Source organism: Salmo trutta, chromosome 3, assembly GCF_901001165.1.
Source record: "Salmo trutta chromosome 3, fSalTru1.1, whole genome shotgun sequence".
In the NCBI taxonomy this organism is placed as follows: Eukaryota; Metazoa; Chordata; class Actinopteri; order Salmoniformes; family Salmonidae; genus Salmo; species Salmo trutta.
In genome coordinates, this window is record NC_042959.1 from 36,761,354 (window position 1) to 36,780,908 (window position 19,555).

General features: G+C 43.3%; 1 protein-coding gene across 2 annotated transcripts in view; it reads left to right on the plus strand.

The window, feature by feature from the left end:
• Nucleotides 1–1,854: 1,854 nt before the first annotated feature.
• The window catches only part of LOC115174691 (receptor expression-enhancing protein 2), a 37,329-nt gene continuing 19,628 nt past the window's right edge, over nucleotides 1,855–19,555 (plus strand). For both annotated transcript variants that reach the window (XR_003871824.1, XM_029733475.1), the window contains exons 1-2: nucleotides 1,855–2,048; nucleotides 14,494–14,566. Coding sequence is in view for 1 of the 2 variants with exons in the window: in XM_029733475.1 (XP_029589335.1) it covers nucleotides 2,017–2,048; nucleotides 14,494–14,566 (105 nt within the window). In the remaining variant the exon portion in view is untranslated. The remainder of the gene's footprint in view (nucleotides 2,049–14,493; nucleotides 14,567–19,555) is intronic.

The following is a 19,555-nucleotide window of genomic DNA, read 5'->3' on the forward strand; positions in this document are numbered from 1 at the left end:
GACGACACCTTTCTGTATACTTCTGGCCCTTCTTTGGACACTGTGTTAACAACCCTCCAGACGAGCTTCAATGCCATACAACTCTCCTTCCGTGGCCTCCAACTGCTCCTAAATACAAGTAAAACTAAATGCATGCTCTTCAACCGATCGCTGCCTGCACCTGCCCGCCCGTCCAGCATCACTACTCTGGACGGTTCTGACTTAGAATATGTGGACAACTACAAATACCTGGGTGTCTGGTTAGACTGTAAACTCTCCTTCCATACTCACATCAAACATCTCCAATCCAAAGTTAAATCTAGAATTGGCTTCCTATTTCGCAACAAAGCATCTTTCACTCATGCTGCCAAACATACCCTCGTAAAACTACCGATCCTCAACTTCGGCGATGTCATTTACTAAATAGCCTCCAATACCCTACTCAATAAATTAGATGTAGTCTATCACAGTGCCATCCGTTTTGTCACCAAAGCCCCATATACTACCCACCACTGAGACCTGTACGCTCTCGTTGGCTGGCCCTCGCTTCATACTCATCTCCAAACCCACTGGCTCCAGGTCATCTACAAGACCCTGCTAGGTAAAGTTCCCCCTTATCTCAGCTCGCTGGTCACCATAGCAGCACCCAGCTGTAGCACGCACTCCAGCAGGTATATCTCTGGTCACCCCCAAAGCCAATTCCTCCTTTGGCCGTCTCCTTCCAGTTCTCTGCTGCCAATGACTGGAACGAACTACAAAAATCTCTAAAACTGGAAACACTTATCTCCCTCACTAGCTTTAAGCACCAGCTGTCAGAGCAGCTCACAGATCACTGCATCTGTACATAGCCCATCTATAATTTAGCCCAAACAACTACATCTTCCCCTACTGTATTTATTTATTTATTTTGCTCCTTTGCACCCCATTATTTCTATTTCTACTTTGCACTTTCTTCCACTGCAAATCTACCATTCCAGTGTTTACTTGCTATATTGTATTTACTTTGCCACCATGGCCTTTTTTGCCTTTACCTCCTTTATCTCACCTCATTTGCTCACATTGCATATAGACTTATTTTTCTACTGTATTATTGACTGTATGTTTGTTTTACTCCATGTGTAACTCTGTTGTTGTATGTGTCAAACTGCTTTGCTTTATCTTGGCCAGGTCGCAATTGTAAATGACAACTTGTTCTCAACTTGCCTACATGGTTAAATAAAGGTGAAATTAAATAAATAAATACACATGCTAGTTATAGGTTAATGTGGTCCTAATTCAATTACCAAATCCCAAACAGCTGTTGTATTACATAGAATATTAACAGATAATCAATTACATAATGCCATAGAACTATCTTGTGCAAAGATTATTGCACACAATACCCTGCCATATTTTTATGAGGGAATCAATGAAGACAGACTTGTTGTGGCAGCTGCCTCGCGCCTACAGCAGGGCTTGCCAACCCTGTTTCTGGAGAGCTACCCACCCCTGTCGGTTTTTGCGCCAACCCCAGTCATAACTAACCTAATTCAGTCTATCAACCAGCTAATTATTAGAATCAGATGTGCTAGATTAGGATGGAGTGAAAACATACAGGACCGTAGCTCTCCAGGAACAGGGTTTGAGAGCCCTGGCCTAGACATAGTAGCAAGCACTGGCTGGGACATCAGTGCATCTGACGTTTCACTGTACAGAGCTTTTTGGTATTGTCTAACTAGGCCTACATAATTCAGCTAATTGGGTCAGTGCTTCATAGGACCTATTTCATTGTGGCAGTAACCAGTTGTTTTTGCCTTCTCTACGGGCTAGACAAAACAGTGTGGACCTGCCCCTTTAAGAGAGAGAGGAGTTCCAGCGTTTTGAATGCTGCAGATTCAGAGTCCACAGTAGCCTACCTGCCAGTAAAATAGAGCATTCAGGAGCAGGCAACAGCACTTTCATCACAACCACACGGTCGTGGACGGAGGAATGGGGGGGGTAGCCAGCTAGTTAGATTTCCGAGAATAAGGAAAAGCTCACTACAATCAACCAATTAAGATGGTGTCGTGGATTATCTCCAGGCTGGTAGTGTGAGTATGCATTCTGCAGCGTCTGGTTGTTGTAGCTACCATCTCTTGTTAGCCCACATCGCGTTCTATAGCTACATACGCTAACTCGCGCTGTCATCTGTTCGCTGCCATGGCTTGTGCCCAGAGCGCACGCGAACAGTTATCTTGATAGCCAGATTGCTAGCGAGCGAGCTAATTTTCTAGCAATTAAATTGTCGTTGGTTTATATATAGCCCATGGTGCTTAAATGTGCATTTTGACCACTGGTGTATCATAAAGCCAGGATGGTAGGCAAACGGCAACACCGTTAGCCAGTGCAAAATTGGCAAGGTAACGTTAGCTAGCTAATGTGGTTAGTTGAAATGACAACGCTGTTAGCCAACTGAAGTAAAGGTGGAATACATTAAATGGCTAACAAGCTTGCTAATGCCACCTACTGAAGTTAATTTACGAATTCATATACCGGTTGTGTAGCTAAATCAGTAATGCAAAAATGCTTCAGTCTTGGATATCGTGCATAATCTTGAATAATACAGGCCCGGCTGCTATGATCATCAAATCATGGCAGCAACTGCACTGCTAGCATGACGCTGACAGCCAGACAAATAATTTAGCATCATTAATGATTTGTCTGACTGTCGTGTGTCATGCTAGCAGTGCAGTTGCGGTCATATGTTTTGATGCTCATAGGAGCCAGGCCTGCACTATCCCAATGTTACCTCAACCAAGATCAAGTCAATATTTTACATGATTGATCTGTCATTCATGAGTTGTCTTAAATGTGCAATATGCAGAAATGGCTCGTAATTTCCTGTTTGCTAAAATTCGAATAGTTGTGCCTAATTTCAGTTTTTGACAAGCATTGTGTAGCGAATCCATGTACCATGTAAACTGCTGTTAAATATATTTTCAATAGCCAACAATATTGTATTTTCAGGTTTTTGATGCTGGTATACAAAACCGAAACTTGACAGGAAGCATAGAAATAATGTACGTAGTTTAAATCCACCGCTTCGTAGACTTGCTTTCGATGAGAACGACAGATCTAGAACTAATTTCTGTGATGTTGGTCCGTCGCTCAAAAAGTTACACATTGAAGCTTTAACGCTTCATGTCCACCAGATGCTTTACGGTTTGCATTCCGGCGGAAGTAATTCATTGTCAATGGAGCAGTCCACAACATAAGGCTGTGGTGCGTTGTGTGCAGCATGCGTTCAATATTTTCAACTCGTGCGGTGTTACAAACCGAAGTACACAGACTCCAACCAGCTCGCTTTTAGGTAGGTGAAAAGCGAAGCACGTGCGTCAAGTGCCGAAGAATGCGGGCTAGAAGCATGACATTTTTAACAATGCTTTTTTCTAATTTAAAAAGTAGTTAATTGCATCCGCGGTGGAGCCCAGTTCCATAATATTACCATATACCCCAGGTGCCTGCCGTAGTTTAAGTAATCACGAAACAGGCCTTAATTTTTCACCCTGCTAGCTCCTATTAGTTCTATTGAGCCCTGTGGCAATAACTCGCCTTCCGAACTTTCTAATCCCATTTTGTTGTACTGCTATAGTTGGCAATGGAGACCTGCTCACGTTGTTTATAGTTAAAATGCAAACAACAAAAAATTACTCGTTACTCTGAGGTCGTCCCATTGTATACTATAGGGAAATATAGGTATGTCTATTTTGCCAAATATCTCGCAATGTGTATATTTACATAATAAAAAAATTGGACACCATTTTAATCATGAGAATCTCCTCTTTCTAATTATGTAAGGCTGGGTAGTGTCTCGTTGTCATCAAACGCTAGCCCCGAAATACCTTTTGCCCTTGGAACGCTGAGCTCCCCCCATTGTTTTCCTATGGAGAAGCATGCTGGTATATTTCGCTAAATATCTCGCTATGTGTATCTCGTTGTCCCCGACTTCCTCGTTATGCAGACATAAGCACACTTGGCACCATTGAGGTGCGGATGTTTACTTTCTACACGAGTTATTTTTCACTTTCCTCCGATGAACAGATTGTAGTGGTAAAATGAAAAGGGATACATTTTTAAGCTTCACTCCGGTCAAAACTGTCTGCGAACGTTCGATTCCAAATCATTTGCTATGCGTTCGCGCTAGTGTTCCAACGTTCTAACGCCGTTTTTCAGACATGGGTGAATTTTGACTCGTTCTATTGTCCAGCCTATCATCAGGCAAAACAAAAAGCACTTGCATCAGGTGTAGTGTGTTATCATGGATCTGTCACTGTGGCAGTGGCGCTGTTTCATAAAGGGTGACCAATTATGGTTTGGTGAGATGAAGAGGGAGGCGAACCATGAAAAACAGCCCCAGACGTTATTCCTCCTCCAACCAACTTTACAGTTGGCATTATGCATTGGGGCAGGTAGCATTCTCTTGGCATCCGCCAAACCTAGTCATCCTTCCAGACTCACATTAAGCATCTCCAATCCAAAATTAAATCTAGAATCGGCTTCCTATATCGCAACAAAGCATCCTTCACGCATGCTGCCAAACATACCCTCGTAAAACTGACCATCATACCGATCCTCGACTTCGGTGATGTCATCTATAAAATGGCCTCCTACACTCTACTCAACAAACTGGATGCAGTCTATCACAGTGCCATCTGTTTTGTCACCAAAGCCCCATACACTATCCACCATTGCGACCTGTACACTCTCGTTAGTTGGCCCTCGCATCATACTCGTTGCCAAACCCACTGGCTCCAGGTTATCTGCAAGTCTCTGCTAGGTAAAGCCCCGCCTTATCTCAGCTCACTGGTCACCATAGCAGCACCCACTCGTAGCACGCACTCCAGCAGGTATCTCACTGGTCACCCCCAAAGCCAATTCCTCCTTTGGTCGTCTTTCCTTCCAGTTCTCTGCTGCCAATGACTGGAACGAACTGAAAAAATCTCTGATGCTGGAGACTCATATCTCCCTCACTAGCTTTAAGCACCAGCTGTCAGAGCAGATCACTGCACCTGTACATAGCCCATCTGTAAACAGCCCATCTACCTACCTCATCCCCATACTGTATTTATTTATCTTGATCCTTTGCACCCCAGTATCTCTACTTGCACATTCATCTTCTGCACATCTACCATTCCATAGTTTAATTGCTATATTGTAATTACTTTGCCACCATGGCCTATTTATTGTATTAACTTACCTCATTTGCACTCACTGTATATATACTTTTTGTTTTCTTTTGTTCTACTGTATTATTGACTATGTTTTGTTTATTCCATGTGTAACTCTGTTGTATGTGTCGAATTGCTATGCTTTATCTTGGCCAGGTCGCAGTTGCAAATGAGAACTTGTTCTCAACTAGCCTACCTGGTTAAATAAAGGTGAAATAAATAAAAATGGTGAAGCATGATTCAGTTTTACGCCACTCCAGCTGACGTTTGGCATTGCGTATGGTGAGCTTAGGCTTTTGTGCGGCTGCTCGGCCATGGAAACCCATTTCATGAAGCTTCCGACGAACAGTTAATGTTGCAGACGTTGCTTCCAGAGGCAGTTTGGAACTCGGTAGTGGGTGTTGCAACCGTGGACAGATGACTTTTACACGCTTCAGCACTCGGTGGAACCGTTCTGTGAGCTTGTGTGGCCTACCACTTCGTGGCTGAGACGTTGTTGGTCCTAAACGTTTCCACTTCCCAGCAACAGCACTTACAGTTGACCAGGGTAACTGACTTGTTGGAAAAGTGGATTCCTATGACGGTGCCATGTTGAAAGTCACTGAGCTCTTCAGTAAGGCCATTCTACTTCCAATGTTTGTCTATGGAGACTGCATGGCTGTCTGCTCAATTTTATACACCTGGCAGCAATGGGTGTGGCTGAAATAGCCAAATCCACTAATTTGAAGGGGTGTCCACATACCTTGGTGTGTAATACTTTTGTATGCATTTAATATCTTCACACCTAGAATAAAAACCTCCAGTCTTCTGTCATAACGGTCAATTTATTGAAAGAATGAGATTTACAAGGGGCAGTTTTGAGAGAAATCTCCTCCGACTCGTCCTCTGGAATAACGGATATTCTGGGTTAATAAATACCTAACCAACAATCTGTAGTAATACTAGTCCCATGCGAATAGGGCTATTGATGTAGCCTACTGTCTGATTTTTGCATTGTATTACATAACCAATCTAAGGCAACTATTACCTTTAGTGTGTAGAGCAATTAATGCCATATGTCCACCAGCTGCACATGCGTTTTACCATATGTTGTTTTCGTCAGATGTCTAGCCTGCATTTTCCGTACTTCAAATTTATTTATATAGCCCTTCTTACATCAGCTGATATCTCAGTGCTGTACAGAAACCCAGCCTAAAACCCCAAACAGCAAGCAATGCAGGTGTAGAAGCACGGTGGCTAGGAAAAACTCCCTAGAAAGGCCGAAACCTAGAGAGGAACCAGGCTATGAGGGGTGGCCAGTCCTCTTCTGGCTGTGCCGGGTGGAGATTAACAGCACATGGCCTAGATGTTCATAAATGATCAGCATGGTCAAATAATAATAATAATAATCATAGTAGTTGTCGAGGGTGCAACAAGTCAGAAACTCAAGAGTAAGTGTCAGTTGGCTTTTTCATAGCCGATCTTTGAGAGTATCTCTATCGCTCCTGCTGTCTCTAGAGAGTTGAAAACAGCAGGTCTGGGACAGGTAGCATGTCCGGTGAACAGGTCAGGGTTCCATAGCCGCAGGCAGAACAGTTGAAACTGGAGCAGCAGCACGGCCAGGTGGACTGGGGACAGCAAGGAGTCATCATGCCAGGTAGTCCTGAGGCATGGTCCTAGGGCTCAGGTCCTCAGAGAGAGAGAATTAGAGAGAGCATATTTAAATTCACACAGGACACCGGATAAGACGAGAAATACTCCAGATGTAACAGACTGGCCCTAGTCCCCCGACACACAAACTACTGCAGCATAAGTACTGGAGGCTGAGACAGGAGGGGTCAGATGTGCTTCGCAAGGCTGCAGAACGGTTTGCAGCATAGAGAAGACCATTTTCGCCCTGTTCGACTAAAGCTAATAATTAGAACGGATGAAAATTATTCTTCTATTGGCAGAGGTCATTCAAAAAGTAAATTTTATGCCCTGAAGACACGTCTCCCGGGTGGGAGGCACCTCCCCCTTGCAACGGCCACACACTCTGGTTTACTACTTTTTTGGTTTGATGTATTTTTTGGGAGAATTTATTTAACCATGATGTATCTAGCACAGTTAAGCGTTTACCATGAAGTTAAATGGTTAGAAAATAAAATAACTATTTTTAAAGGTTGGGATAGGAGGTGTAACCAGTGTCTTGGGCCCAGCTGGGGTGGTTGAGGCAGCACTAGTGGTCTCATCTGAAAACAAGCAGATATGTTAGCAAGCACATTTTTTTTTTTCAGGCATGTTGTATAAATTCTCATGGGATATCTTATGCAGTAATATAATCTTCCATTATAAAAAGACAACTAATTCCACGAAAAGGGTGAGTGAAATATCCATTGTTTACAAACGGTTCTCTAAGCTTTCCCCATAGCAAACAACGTCATGGAGCAACATGGCAATGTTAGACCCTTTTCCCGATACGTAGCACTTTGACGACACACTAAGTCTCTCTTTGCAAGCTGGTGAAGGGATTATCTCAGAAATGTAATGGATGTCCGCCCCAAGCTTTCAGGGCGCCGTCTGGTTGATTTCTCCTACAACAAACTCATTCTGGGCATGTTAAAACCCGATCGTCTAAACTAAATATGTTTATCGTTGTGAAAATTGGCATATAGACAGTAAGTCCCGAGACTTTATACATTTTGAACTGTCTTTGTTGTCGGGAAATGGGGGAAAAAGCTATTTAAAAAAAAAAAAAAAAAAAAAAAGTTACCTACAGTTACTCAAGATTTAGTACAGACCAGGCCTGACACAATGTTGAAATAGTAGCCTACTTTGACAACTATTCAGTGAATGCGACAAGTATTAGATACAACAAATTCATATTTCACACTATCACTTTAGTGTTTGCATTTAGTCTACATGTCATGGAATTTCTGGAAGCACGGCCCCATCCTGCAAAGTGGCACAGAACACACAGAGCACGCAAAGGACGTTTCTACACATCCCCTACTTTATGTCCACTCCGGATACACACCACACGCCTTCTTTTGTGCCCTTCAAACTTCACCTGCTTTCAAATGAGTTACAACTCGGTCCACATGCCCTGGTGCCACATTCTTGTCTCCCCTCTTCCTGCCACTGTAGCCATATCACAAAGCACAAGCTGCATTTTGAATGCCTTCAGGGAAGAGATTTATGGAAAGAGGCCTTTACAGGGTCCCCCACACAATTTATGCAATTGAGGGCTATGTTGAGCATCCCCCCCAAAACGCATACTTCCACCATTTTCTGCCTGTGCGTCCAACATTGTAATAGCTCCTCAGTTGGTCAAGATGGTCAACCCCTCCCATTTTCTTGTTGTAATCCATTACAAGCTCTGGAACAGATATAAGTTCCTACCGTTTAAAAAAATAAATAAAAATACATAAAAAAAATACAAAAATAAAACTCCTCCAAAACCCCTACCACTGTCACTTTTTAGCCCCAGGCTGTGTGGTACAAGGGTGAATGGTGAGACTTGGGGCAGACTTGGGGCAGACACACGCCATGGAAACGTAGGCTCCCATCACGGGTGTCCTCTCCCTCTGCTTTGTCCTCTCTCCTCTCTGTCACGCTCCCTCCTTTTCGCTCCACATCTCTATCCGTCCAATCATCTCTAACTCCTATTCCTCCCTGCCTTTTGCTGCTGAGCCTTGACCCTCCACATCACTTTTTTCACTGACCTAGAGGAACAGAGTAACAGAGAGAGCAACAAATAGGATACAGTTTTAGTCTGGAACATAGACTCTCTCCCTCTCACGCTGTCTCTCTCTTTCTCAACTATACACATACTCTCTTCATAAGGTGTTTCCATAATAAATTGTGATAGTTACACACCTCTCATTTGTCACTCATTAACTACAGAGTTTGCCAATGTTAGCTGATTAGTTACGAAGCTGGAACAGTTTCCAAATGAATTGCATCGGTAGAAACAGGACAAACAAGCAACTTGTTAGCCGGCTATGTAAACGAATATCCAACTCATATTTTTATTTCACCTTTTATTTAACCAGGTAGGCAAGTTGAGAACAAGTTCTCATTTACAATTGCAACCTGGCCAAGATAAAGCAAAGCAGTTCGACACATAACAGAGTTACACATGGAGTAAAACAAACATACAGTCAATAATACAGTAGAAAAATAAGTATTTTATACAATGTGAGCAAATGAGGTGAGAAGGGAGGTAAAGGTGCAAAGAAGGCCATGGTGGCAAAGTAAATACAATATAGCAAGTAAAACACTGGAATGGTAGAGTTGTAGTGGAAGAAAGTGCAAAGTAGAAATAATGGGGTGCAAAGGAGCTAAATAAATACAGTAGGGGAAGATGTAGTTGTTTGGGCTAAATTATAGATGGGCTATGTACAGGTGCAGTGAGCTGCTCTGACAGCTGGTGCTTAAAGCTAGTGAGGGAGATAAGTGTTTCCAGTTTCAGAGATTTTTGTAGTTTGTTCCAGTCATTGGCAGCAGAGAACTGGAAGGAGAGACGGCCAAAGGAGGAATTGGCTTTGGGAGTGACCAGTAGAGGTCGACCGATTTATGATTTTTCAACACCGATACCGATTATTGGAGGACCAAAAAAGCCGATACCGATTTATCGGCCGGTTATTATTTTTTTATATAATGACAATTACAGCAATACTGAAGGAACACTTATTTTAACTTAATACAATACATCAATAAAATCAATTTAGCCTCAAATAAATAATGAAACATGTTCAATTTGGTTTAAATAATGCAAAACAAAGTGTTGGAGAAGAAAGTAAAAGTGCAATATGTGCCATGTAAGAAAGCTAATGTTTAAGTGCCTTGCTCAGAATATGGGAACATATGAAAGCTAGTGGTTCCTTTTAACATGAGTCTTCAATATTCCCAGTTAAGAAGTTTTAGGTTGTAGTTATTATAGGACTATTTCTCTCTCTACGATTTGTATTTCATATACCTTTGACTATTGGATGTTCTTATAGGCACCTTAGTATTGCCAGTGTAACAGTATAGCTTCCGTCCCTCTCCTCGCTCCTACCTGGGCTCAAACCAGGAACACATCGACAACAGCCACCCTCGAAGCAGCGTTACCCATGCAGAGGAGGGGAAACAACTACTCCAAGTCTCAGAGCGAGTGACGTTTGAAACGCTATTAGCGCGCATCCCGCTAACTAGCTAGCCATTTCACATCGGTTACACCAGCCTAATCTTGGGAGTTGATAGGCTTGAAGGGGTGGGTTTAATTTGTGGAACGTTCCAACAGGAATCTGTTACAAAAAAACGTAAAGTAAAAGGTTGCCAACCAACAACGCATACAAACCTAGCTAACTAGCTGCCGAATAGGCATCAACTCACCACGTAGGTTATTCTTAATGTTTGTCCATAGGCAAACAGACATGTGAGGACAGACATTTTTCGGAATAAACGTGATGAGTGAAAAACGCTATGAAATAGACCACTCCCTACCCGGTATCTTATTCTGCCGCTATACAACTTTGTATGCGTTGTTTTTTGGAAACCTTGTTATTTACGAAGTTTTTGGAATAGATTCCTGTTGGAACGTTCCACAAATTATACCCACCCAGGTTGAAGTCATAAACAGCTTGAATGCTTGAAGCACAGCTAAGGGCTGTTTGAATGAATGCTTACAAGCCTGCTGCTGCCTACCACCGCTCAGTCAGACTGCTCTATCAAATCATAGACTTAATTATAATATAATAAACACACAGAAATACGAGCCTTGGGTCATTAATATGGTCGAATCTGGAAACTATCATCTCGAAAACAAAAGTTTTTTTTTTCAGTGACATACGGAACCGTTCCGTATTTTATCTAATGGGTGACTAAGTCTAAATATTCCTGTTAGGCATTGATGTTTATGGTTAGGTGCAGTACTTTTTTCGCAAATGCGCTTGTTAAATCAACACCCGTTTGTCGAAGTAGGCTGTGATTCAATGAAAATTAACAGGCACCGCATCGATCATATGCAACGCAGGACACGTTAGATAAACTAGTAATATCATCAACCATGTGTAGTTAACTAGTGATTATGTTAAGATTGATAGTTTTTTATAAGTCTAATGCTAGCTAGCAACTTACCTTTGCTTCTTGCTGCCCTCGCGTAACAGGTAGTCAGCCTGTTAAGTGCAATGTAAGGCAGGTGGTTAGAGCGTTGGACTGGTAACCGAAGGTTGCAAAAACGAATCCCCCCTGAACAAGGCAGTTAACCCCCGTTTCTAGGCCGTCATTGTAAATAAGAATGTGTTCTTAATCTGACTTGCCTAGTTAAATAAAGGTGTAAAAAAGAAGAAAAATCTGCAAATCGGTGGCCAAAAATACCGATTACCGATTGTTATGAAAACTTGAAATCGGCCCTAATTAATCGGCCATTCGATTAATCGGTCAACCTCTAGTGACCAGAGATATACCTGCTGGAGCGCGTACTACAAGTCGGTGCTGCTATGGTGAGCGGAGATAAGGGGGGACTTTACTTAGCAGGGTCTTGTAGATGACCTGGAGCCAGTGGGTTTGGTGACGATTATGAAGCGAAGGCCAGCCAACGAGAGCGTACAGGTCGCAGTGGTGGGTAGTATATGGGGCTTTGGTGACAAAACGGATGGCACTGTGATAGACTGCATCCAGTTTGTTGAGTAGGGTATTGGAGGCTATTTTGGAAATGACATCATCGAAGTCGAGGATCGGTAGGATGGTCAGTTTTACGAGGGTATATTTGGCAGCATGAGTGAAGGATGCTTTGTTGCGAAATAGGAAGCCAATTCTTGATTTAACTTTGGATTGGAGATGTTTGATGTGAGTCTGGAAGGAGAGTTTACAGTCTAACCAGACACCTAGGTATTTGTAGTTGTCCACATATTCTAAGTCAGAACCGTCCAGAGTAGTGATGCAGGACAGGCGGGCAGGTGCAGTTGGAGGCCACGGAAGGAGAGTTGTATGGCATTGAAGCTCGTCTGGAGGGTTGTTAACACAGTGTCCAAAGAAGGGCCAGAAGTATACAGAATGGTGTCGTCTGCGTAGAGATGGATCAGAGACTCACCAGCAGCAAGGGCGACATCATTGATGTATACAGAGAAAAGAGTTGGCCCAAGAATTGAACCCTGTGGCACCCCCATAGAGACTGCCAGAGGTCTGGACAACAGGCCCTCCAATTTGACACACTGAACTCTATCAGAGAAGTAGTTGGTGAACCAGGCGATGCAATCATTAGAGAAACCAAGGCTTTTGACTCTGCAGATGAGGATGTGGTGATTGACAGAGTCGAAAGCTTTGGCCAGGTCAATGAAAACGGCAGCACAGTATTGTTTCTTATCGATGGCGGTTACGATATCGTTTAGGACCTTGAGTGTGGCAGAGGTGCACCCATGACCAGCTCTGAAACCAGATTGCATAGCAGAGAAGGTGCAGTGGGATTCGAAATGGTCGGTAATCTGTTTGTTGACTTGGCTTTCGAAGACCTTAGAAAGGCAGGGTAGGATGGATATAGGTCTATAGCAATTTGGGTCAAGAGTGGTCCCCTCTGAAGAGGGGGATGACAGCAGCTGCTTTACAGTCTATGGGAATCTCAGACGACACGAGAGGTTGAACAGGCTAGTAATAGGGGTTACAATAATTTCGGCAGGTCATTTTAGAAAGAGAGGGTCCAGATTGTCTAGCCCGGCTGATTTGTAGGGGTCCAGATTTTGCAACTCTTTCAGAACATCAGCTGAATGGTTTTTGGAGAAGGAGAAATGGGGAAGGCTTGGGCGAGTAGCTGTGGGGGGTGCAGTGCTGTTGACTGCAGTAGGGGTAGCCAGGTGGAAAGCATGACCAGCTGTAGAAAAATGCTTATTGAAATTCTCAATTATAGTGGGTTTATCAAAACGTAGTTTGTGCAGGATGAAATATGGTGTGTCGAGATGCTATCGGAAACGTTAACATTTCTAAAAAGCATTCGTTTGTTACACCTCTGTACTTACAGACTGCAATTACCACCAGTTACATCTTATTACCATGTAACTGTTACAGTACTTGTTAATGTAATAACATATGTAATTATTACACTGTAATAAGGACCCCTTAAAATGAAGTGCTGCCTGGAATTACATCATGGGTCTCTGATCTGTACTGTGGAGAAATCCACAACTATGGATATAAGTAAGAGATGACATTTGAGGTTCGCAATGCATTTGTCTTCATTATAACAAAAATATAGCCCTACACCTTGGGCACAACTAACTTAACAGTCTATGCTATCCCCAATGTAAGGGAGGACAGTAGCAGGTGACCTAACTGTAGTTTGACTACTATAATTTCCCATTGTAGCCAGTACAGTAGACCAGACTACAGTAAAGTAGATATGTACATTATAGCGTTCTCTACTGTGCTGTCCAAACTTGTGACACATGGGTGTCTTCCGGCCTGCGTGATGTCTCCTCTTACTGTAATGTAAAGCTAACAACACAGTGCAGCCCTGGCCCACCGTGTATGACTGGGCAAATCACTCACACACACAGACCTAGACAGACGCATGGACCCAGTGTACACGACAAACACAAATGGAACAAGAAAATCCCATAGCAGGGAGATTTCCACAGACGGCCTAAGAGAGAGCCTGGAATACACCATCTATCACTCAGACTGAGAGGTGGTACACCTAATCACAATTTAACCTACAGTGGTAGAAATGCACGTAACGTACATACACTGGTAGCAGACAGCCTCTTGATGGCTGTGTGTGTGTGTGGCAGACAGACAGTAAGGCGTGGTCCTCCTAGATCTCCCCTCGCTCAGCATTCAGTTCCTGTCACATCAGCAGTAATTGCCGGGCCGACAGAACAGAGGACTGTGTGTGACTGGATTTATTTTTCCGTGTGTGTGTGTGTGTGTTGCAGGCAGGTTCACATACGGTGGTGACCTGTCGTTAGCCCTTTTTGTGTTTTGTCCCTCTATCAGTACAGTAGCAGAAATGCTCTCCATGGTTTTCCTATCTTCTGTTTCCTGAAGAATTTGTTCCAACAAACCACTGCCTTTTTATTTGTCTAAATATCACCATGTATTATTGCAATACAGCTGGTACCCTAAGTAGGCTAACAGTGTTTTTATTTTTTATAAGTGCACCTTTTTAGAGCCTGTCCAGAATATGGCCTACTTTCTTTGAAAGCAGCCTATTTATGTTGACACTGAGATCATGGGTTTTAGACTCGAGTCATGTGTTAAGCAACATTTTGACTGGATAAATATTGAAACGGAAGGAAAAATGTTGTTCAGTGTTGGCATCCTGAGGCCATGTTGCCCGGGTGATGTTGTTTACTGTACCTTAACCTCTGACCCATGCCTCCTCGTCCTTCAGCCTGGCCTTCGGGACCCTCTACCCGGCCTACTCCTCATACAAGGCTGTCAAGACGAAGAATGTAAAGGAATATGTGAGTACTGTACCTTTTTTTTTTAAATATTTTTTTACAAATTATTATTCCAGTATATTAGTGTAGGATAAACATTTTAAAGTCTCTTTTGTAGCCAGCTCATATTCTTATTGGGAAAAGTGATGACTGTTTTTTAAAATGGGGTGTGGGATTTTACTCTTGCAGCATCCCATTGGAGAGTTTCCATTGTCTCTGAGTATGCGAGAGCAGTTCAACTGTATCCGTTTAAAAGGGGAACCTCCCAGCTTACCTCATCCCTGTCAGCGAGCAGAGGGATGAGAAAGAGAAGGAAGAGGGGTCCTCTGCCAAGCTCTCTCCTTAGTCTCCTCCCTCTGGTTGCTATAGAAACCCCACTCTCAATATCTGAGCGGGGGCACATGCAGACTGGTAGTGGGAGGGAGAGATACAGAGGAGGATGCCATTTTTAGCCTTGTTGTTTTTATTTCTCCCCCCAAATGTGACTCAACCTCTCAGGCTATTCACTGCATTCCCTAGCTGGGTTTAGTACTTTGAATTGTTTATGTCGATAGACACAGTGCATTCGGAAAGTATTGACACCTTGACTTTTTCTACATTTTGTTTGTTTTTAGACATTTTTGCGAATGTAAATGTGATTTTAATTGTTTTATTTTTTATTATTCTCAAGTGTTCAGATCCTTTACTCTGAAGCAGCGATTTAAAGCCTCAAGTCTTCTTGGGTATGATGCTACAAGCTTAGCACACCTGCATTTGGGGAGTTTCTCCCATTCTTCTCTGCAGATCCTCTCAAGCTCTGTCAGGTTGGATGGGGAGCTTCGTTTCACAGCTATTTTCAGGTCTCTCCAGAGATGTTAGATCGGATTCAAGTCCGGGTTCTGGCTGTGCCGCTCAAGGACATTCAGAGACTTGTCCCGAAGGCACTCTGCATTAGGGTCGTTGTGCTGTCGGAAGGTGAACCCCCCCCAGTCTGAGGTCCCGAGTGCCCTGGAGCTGGTTTTCATCAAGGATCTCTCTGTACTTTGCTCCGTTCATCTTTCCCTCAATCCTCCCAGTCCCTGCCATTTTTAAATCATCCCAGCAGCATGATACTGCCACCACCATGCTTCACCGTAGGGATGGTGCAGGCAGGGACAAACTGAGAACGAAAAATATACCTGGACTTTTTGACTCAGACCGCCCCACAAAAATCCCCCCAGCGATACACCACAACCCACGTCACACTTTATGTAAACAAGATTACTGAACAATATAATAAATGGGGATAAAGTATTTGCTTAGTTCTTGAAGGGCTGTCTGTGGAAAGCCACTGGCACTGGATGTTAGCTGACTAAAGTTTTTTGGGTCCAGAAGAGCCATGTCGGCATACAAAGTGCCATTACTCAGAAATCGCCGATGGATGCTATCTATAACTCTATCCAGAATTTGATTATGGACACCACTCCTGTATGCACACTCTACCCCAGTAAAAGTCTCATCTTGTGCCATCTCTCCAGGCATGGTTTTCTTCTTTCGAGCCCTTTTCGTTGGCCGAGTGGTCTCCAGCTCTGTTTCCTCATCCCGTTCCTGCAACTTCCTGTTGGCCCACTGAACAAATGTGTCTGCAGCTGCCTTGACTTTTTCAATCTCTTGCCATTCCTTTCAGGTGCTCCTCTGTAGACACAACCATACGATGCACAGACAATGTCCATTCCACATGTTTTGAAAATATTTTGAGACTGGTGAGGTGACCTGAAATATTCTGAGGAATATCTGAGTTGTAAGTATTGTTTCATACTTCAGCAACCCTTCAATGTATCCTTGTGCCTTGACCCGTGCAGTGGTGTTGTTTTTCTGATCTTGTGTGATTGAAAGAGTTAGAAGGACATCAACATACAGACCCTCATCTGGATTTCCAAAAGCTCCAAAGACCTTTAAGGCACTGTCTTTAGCCCACCAGCGTGTCTCTCCAATTGGAGCAAGAGGTCTGTCTTGGGTCCTTGCTCTCCTTCTCCAAATGTTCATCCTCTAGTAGGATTCACTGAAGAACACAGCTATGTTGTTTTCGAGAGAAAGTGACCCACTTGCCAAGACACACTCTGTCTGCCAAAACAAGGTTCAAGATGTGTGCATAGCACCACCCATGCACTTGATTGGTGGACTTTGCAGAGAGCAGGGCAGAGAAGCCTTTATACTGCCCTTGCGTACTGGAGGCTTCATCAGCGGAATTGCCAATGCGCTTGCTGATGTCAAGCTTCATGTTTTCCAGTACTTCACTCAGTACCTAGACAAAGTATTGTCCAGTGGATGCCTCGCATTTCACCACAGCCACAAGCCTCTCATGACGTTCGTCACACATTTGACTATGACAGAGCATTGATCTTGTGTTTGTAGTGTCTATCTGGACTGAAAACATACGAGCTTCCTGGATTTCACTTGTTATGGTGGCCTGCGTCGGATGGTGGTAATGACGTTATCGATGGTAGTCTTTGATAAGAGTGATTAGAGAGCCTCTGCCCCCTCTTGACCCAGGCTCAGTTTTTTTTTCTTTTCTCTATGCAGGTAGTGAGATGCTCTTTCATACAGTCATGTCTTTGCTAGGTAAAGCCCCACCTTATCTCAGCTCACTGACCACCATAGCAACACGCGCTCCAGCAGGTATATTTCACTGGTCATCCCCCAAAGTCAACACCTCCCTTTGGCCGCCTTTCCTTCCAGTTCTCTGCTGCCATACGACTGGAACGAATTGCAAAAATCACTGAAGCTGGAGACTCATATCTCCTTCTCTAACTTTACGCATCAGCTGTCAGAGCAGCTTACCGATCACTGTACCTGTACACAGCCCATCTGTAAATAGCACACCCAACTACCTCATCCCCATATATATATATATATATATATATATATATATATATATATATATAATTTATTATTTTTTTCTTCTCCTTTGCACCCCAGTATATCTACTTGCACATTATCATCTGCGCATCTATCACTCCAGTGTTAATGCTAAATTGTAATTATTTCGCCACTCTGGCCTATTTATTGCCGTAGCTCCCTAATCTTACATTTGCACACACTGTACATAGCTTTTTCTATTGTGTTGTTGACTACGTTTGTTTATCCTATGTGTAACTCTGTTGTTTTTGTCGCACTGCTATGCTTTTATCTTGGCCAGGTTGCAGTTGCAAATGAGAATGTTTTCTCAACTGGCCTACCTGGTTAAATAAAAAAAATACACAGGTCATACTCAGCAGAATGATCATCTCTAAAAAGTTGCCGTGTTCAATGCTGCTGTCATCTAGCATATAAGCTGCTTCAGACTGCATGCCTCTGTAGCTCAGACCCCTCTTCCCTATGACTTTAACAACATCTATAATGCGCTCTAGCACTTGCCTTCTACTGCGACTTGCTCTCTATGAGCAGACATCTGACTGCCGATGAACAGGCTCTCAACGTTACCTTAAAGTAGGCATCAGCATAATCTGTATGCATAATGCTCTTCCACTCTGTGATGGATATGCTTCCCGTCTGCCATTCCATTCATGAAAGGGCTGTTCTCTGTGGGCTTTGTAAATGCCATACAAATGAAGCTGAATAAAGCATGGTTCTCTTTGCTGTACGACAGCCACTTCCTGTTGGTCCCATCTTTACAAAAGAGCACCTTCTGGCACCACACTTTTCCCACTTTTGTTGGGGGTGAAAAAAAAAAAAAAAAAGATATCTAGGTCCTTTGACTTCAGCCTCTAAAATAATCCAAAATTGGGGTAACAGTGGCATCCTGACTCTGGCTCAATCTACATCTGTCCACTGCAGATGCAGTATCCTCAACCTGGATGAGTAATTAGTATAACATTAAATAAAAAGTAATGTTAATATAATAATAGTATACTAAATACCGCAAGTATAATATTAATTCCAATTGGACAATACAGCAGTTGAAGCAATACACAACCAACATTTATAGTTTTTGTAGGTTTTGTTCCGCCATTAAATCCTTGTGCAAGAAAAATGGTCTACATTGGTTGTTAATGCTAAGTACTAACTTGTCAATAATCATAACAATTCATGCATAACAATGAGTTCAACATTTCGAAAGTTTGCTGTAGCACGTCAACCTTTAATGTCCCGCCCCATCCAGGCTGTGATTGGTCGGTTCGCGAAAAGTGACATTGACAAGCGCTTGTTTCAACAAAAGGCCAAACCCAAACATTGCTTATCTTATCCCTATTGTCTTACCACTTCAGCTGCAAAACCTTGACTAACAGTTGAACTGGTATCGCTGTACTCAATGGGCTGCTCTCTCTCTCCAGCCAGTGCCTTCAGGCTCACTAGGCTGAGATGATTGACTGGTAATAGCGCCAAATGAATCATTTGTTATTTTAAAACATTTGGCTGCATCAGCCCCAAGGGACTTAAACCTCTTTGCTTTTCAGCACCACCTTTTTACGTTTTTTTCTTCTTCGTCCATCTTGCTCCACTCCACTATTTATCCAAATGTCACCACTTAACAGAGCTGGTGAAAGGGGCGGGGCCCAGGTAAAGTTAGAAGGGACTGGATCAAAACTAATTGGCTGGGGGAGAGAGGCTGACAGATGTAATACCCAACCGCAGTGCCCCGGCAGCCCACTCGCCTGGGACAGTCAGACACACAGCACTTGGTTGTTTTTATTTAAGCGGGGGCTGGGGTTATTTATATTTTGCGTTGCATCGGGCCCCCAATTTGTTCAGCGGCTCACCAGGAACACTCTCGGTGCTCCAGATGGCCAGTCCGTCATTGGTGTCTCTTGGCATTCAGGCCAAAGAGTTCAATCATGGTTTCTTCAGACCAGAGTCTTGTTTCTCATGTTCTGAGAGTCCTTTAGGTGCCTTTTGGCAAACTCCAACCTGGCTGTCATGTGCCTTTTTACTGAAGAGTGGCTTCCGTCTGGCCACTCTACCATAAAGGCCTGATTGGTAGAGTGCTGCAGAGATGGTTGTCCTTCTGGAAGGTTCTCCCATCCCCACAGAGGAGCTCTGTCAGAGTGACCATCG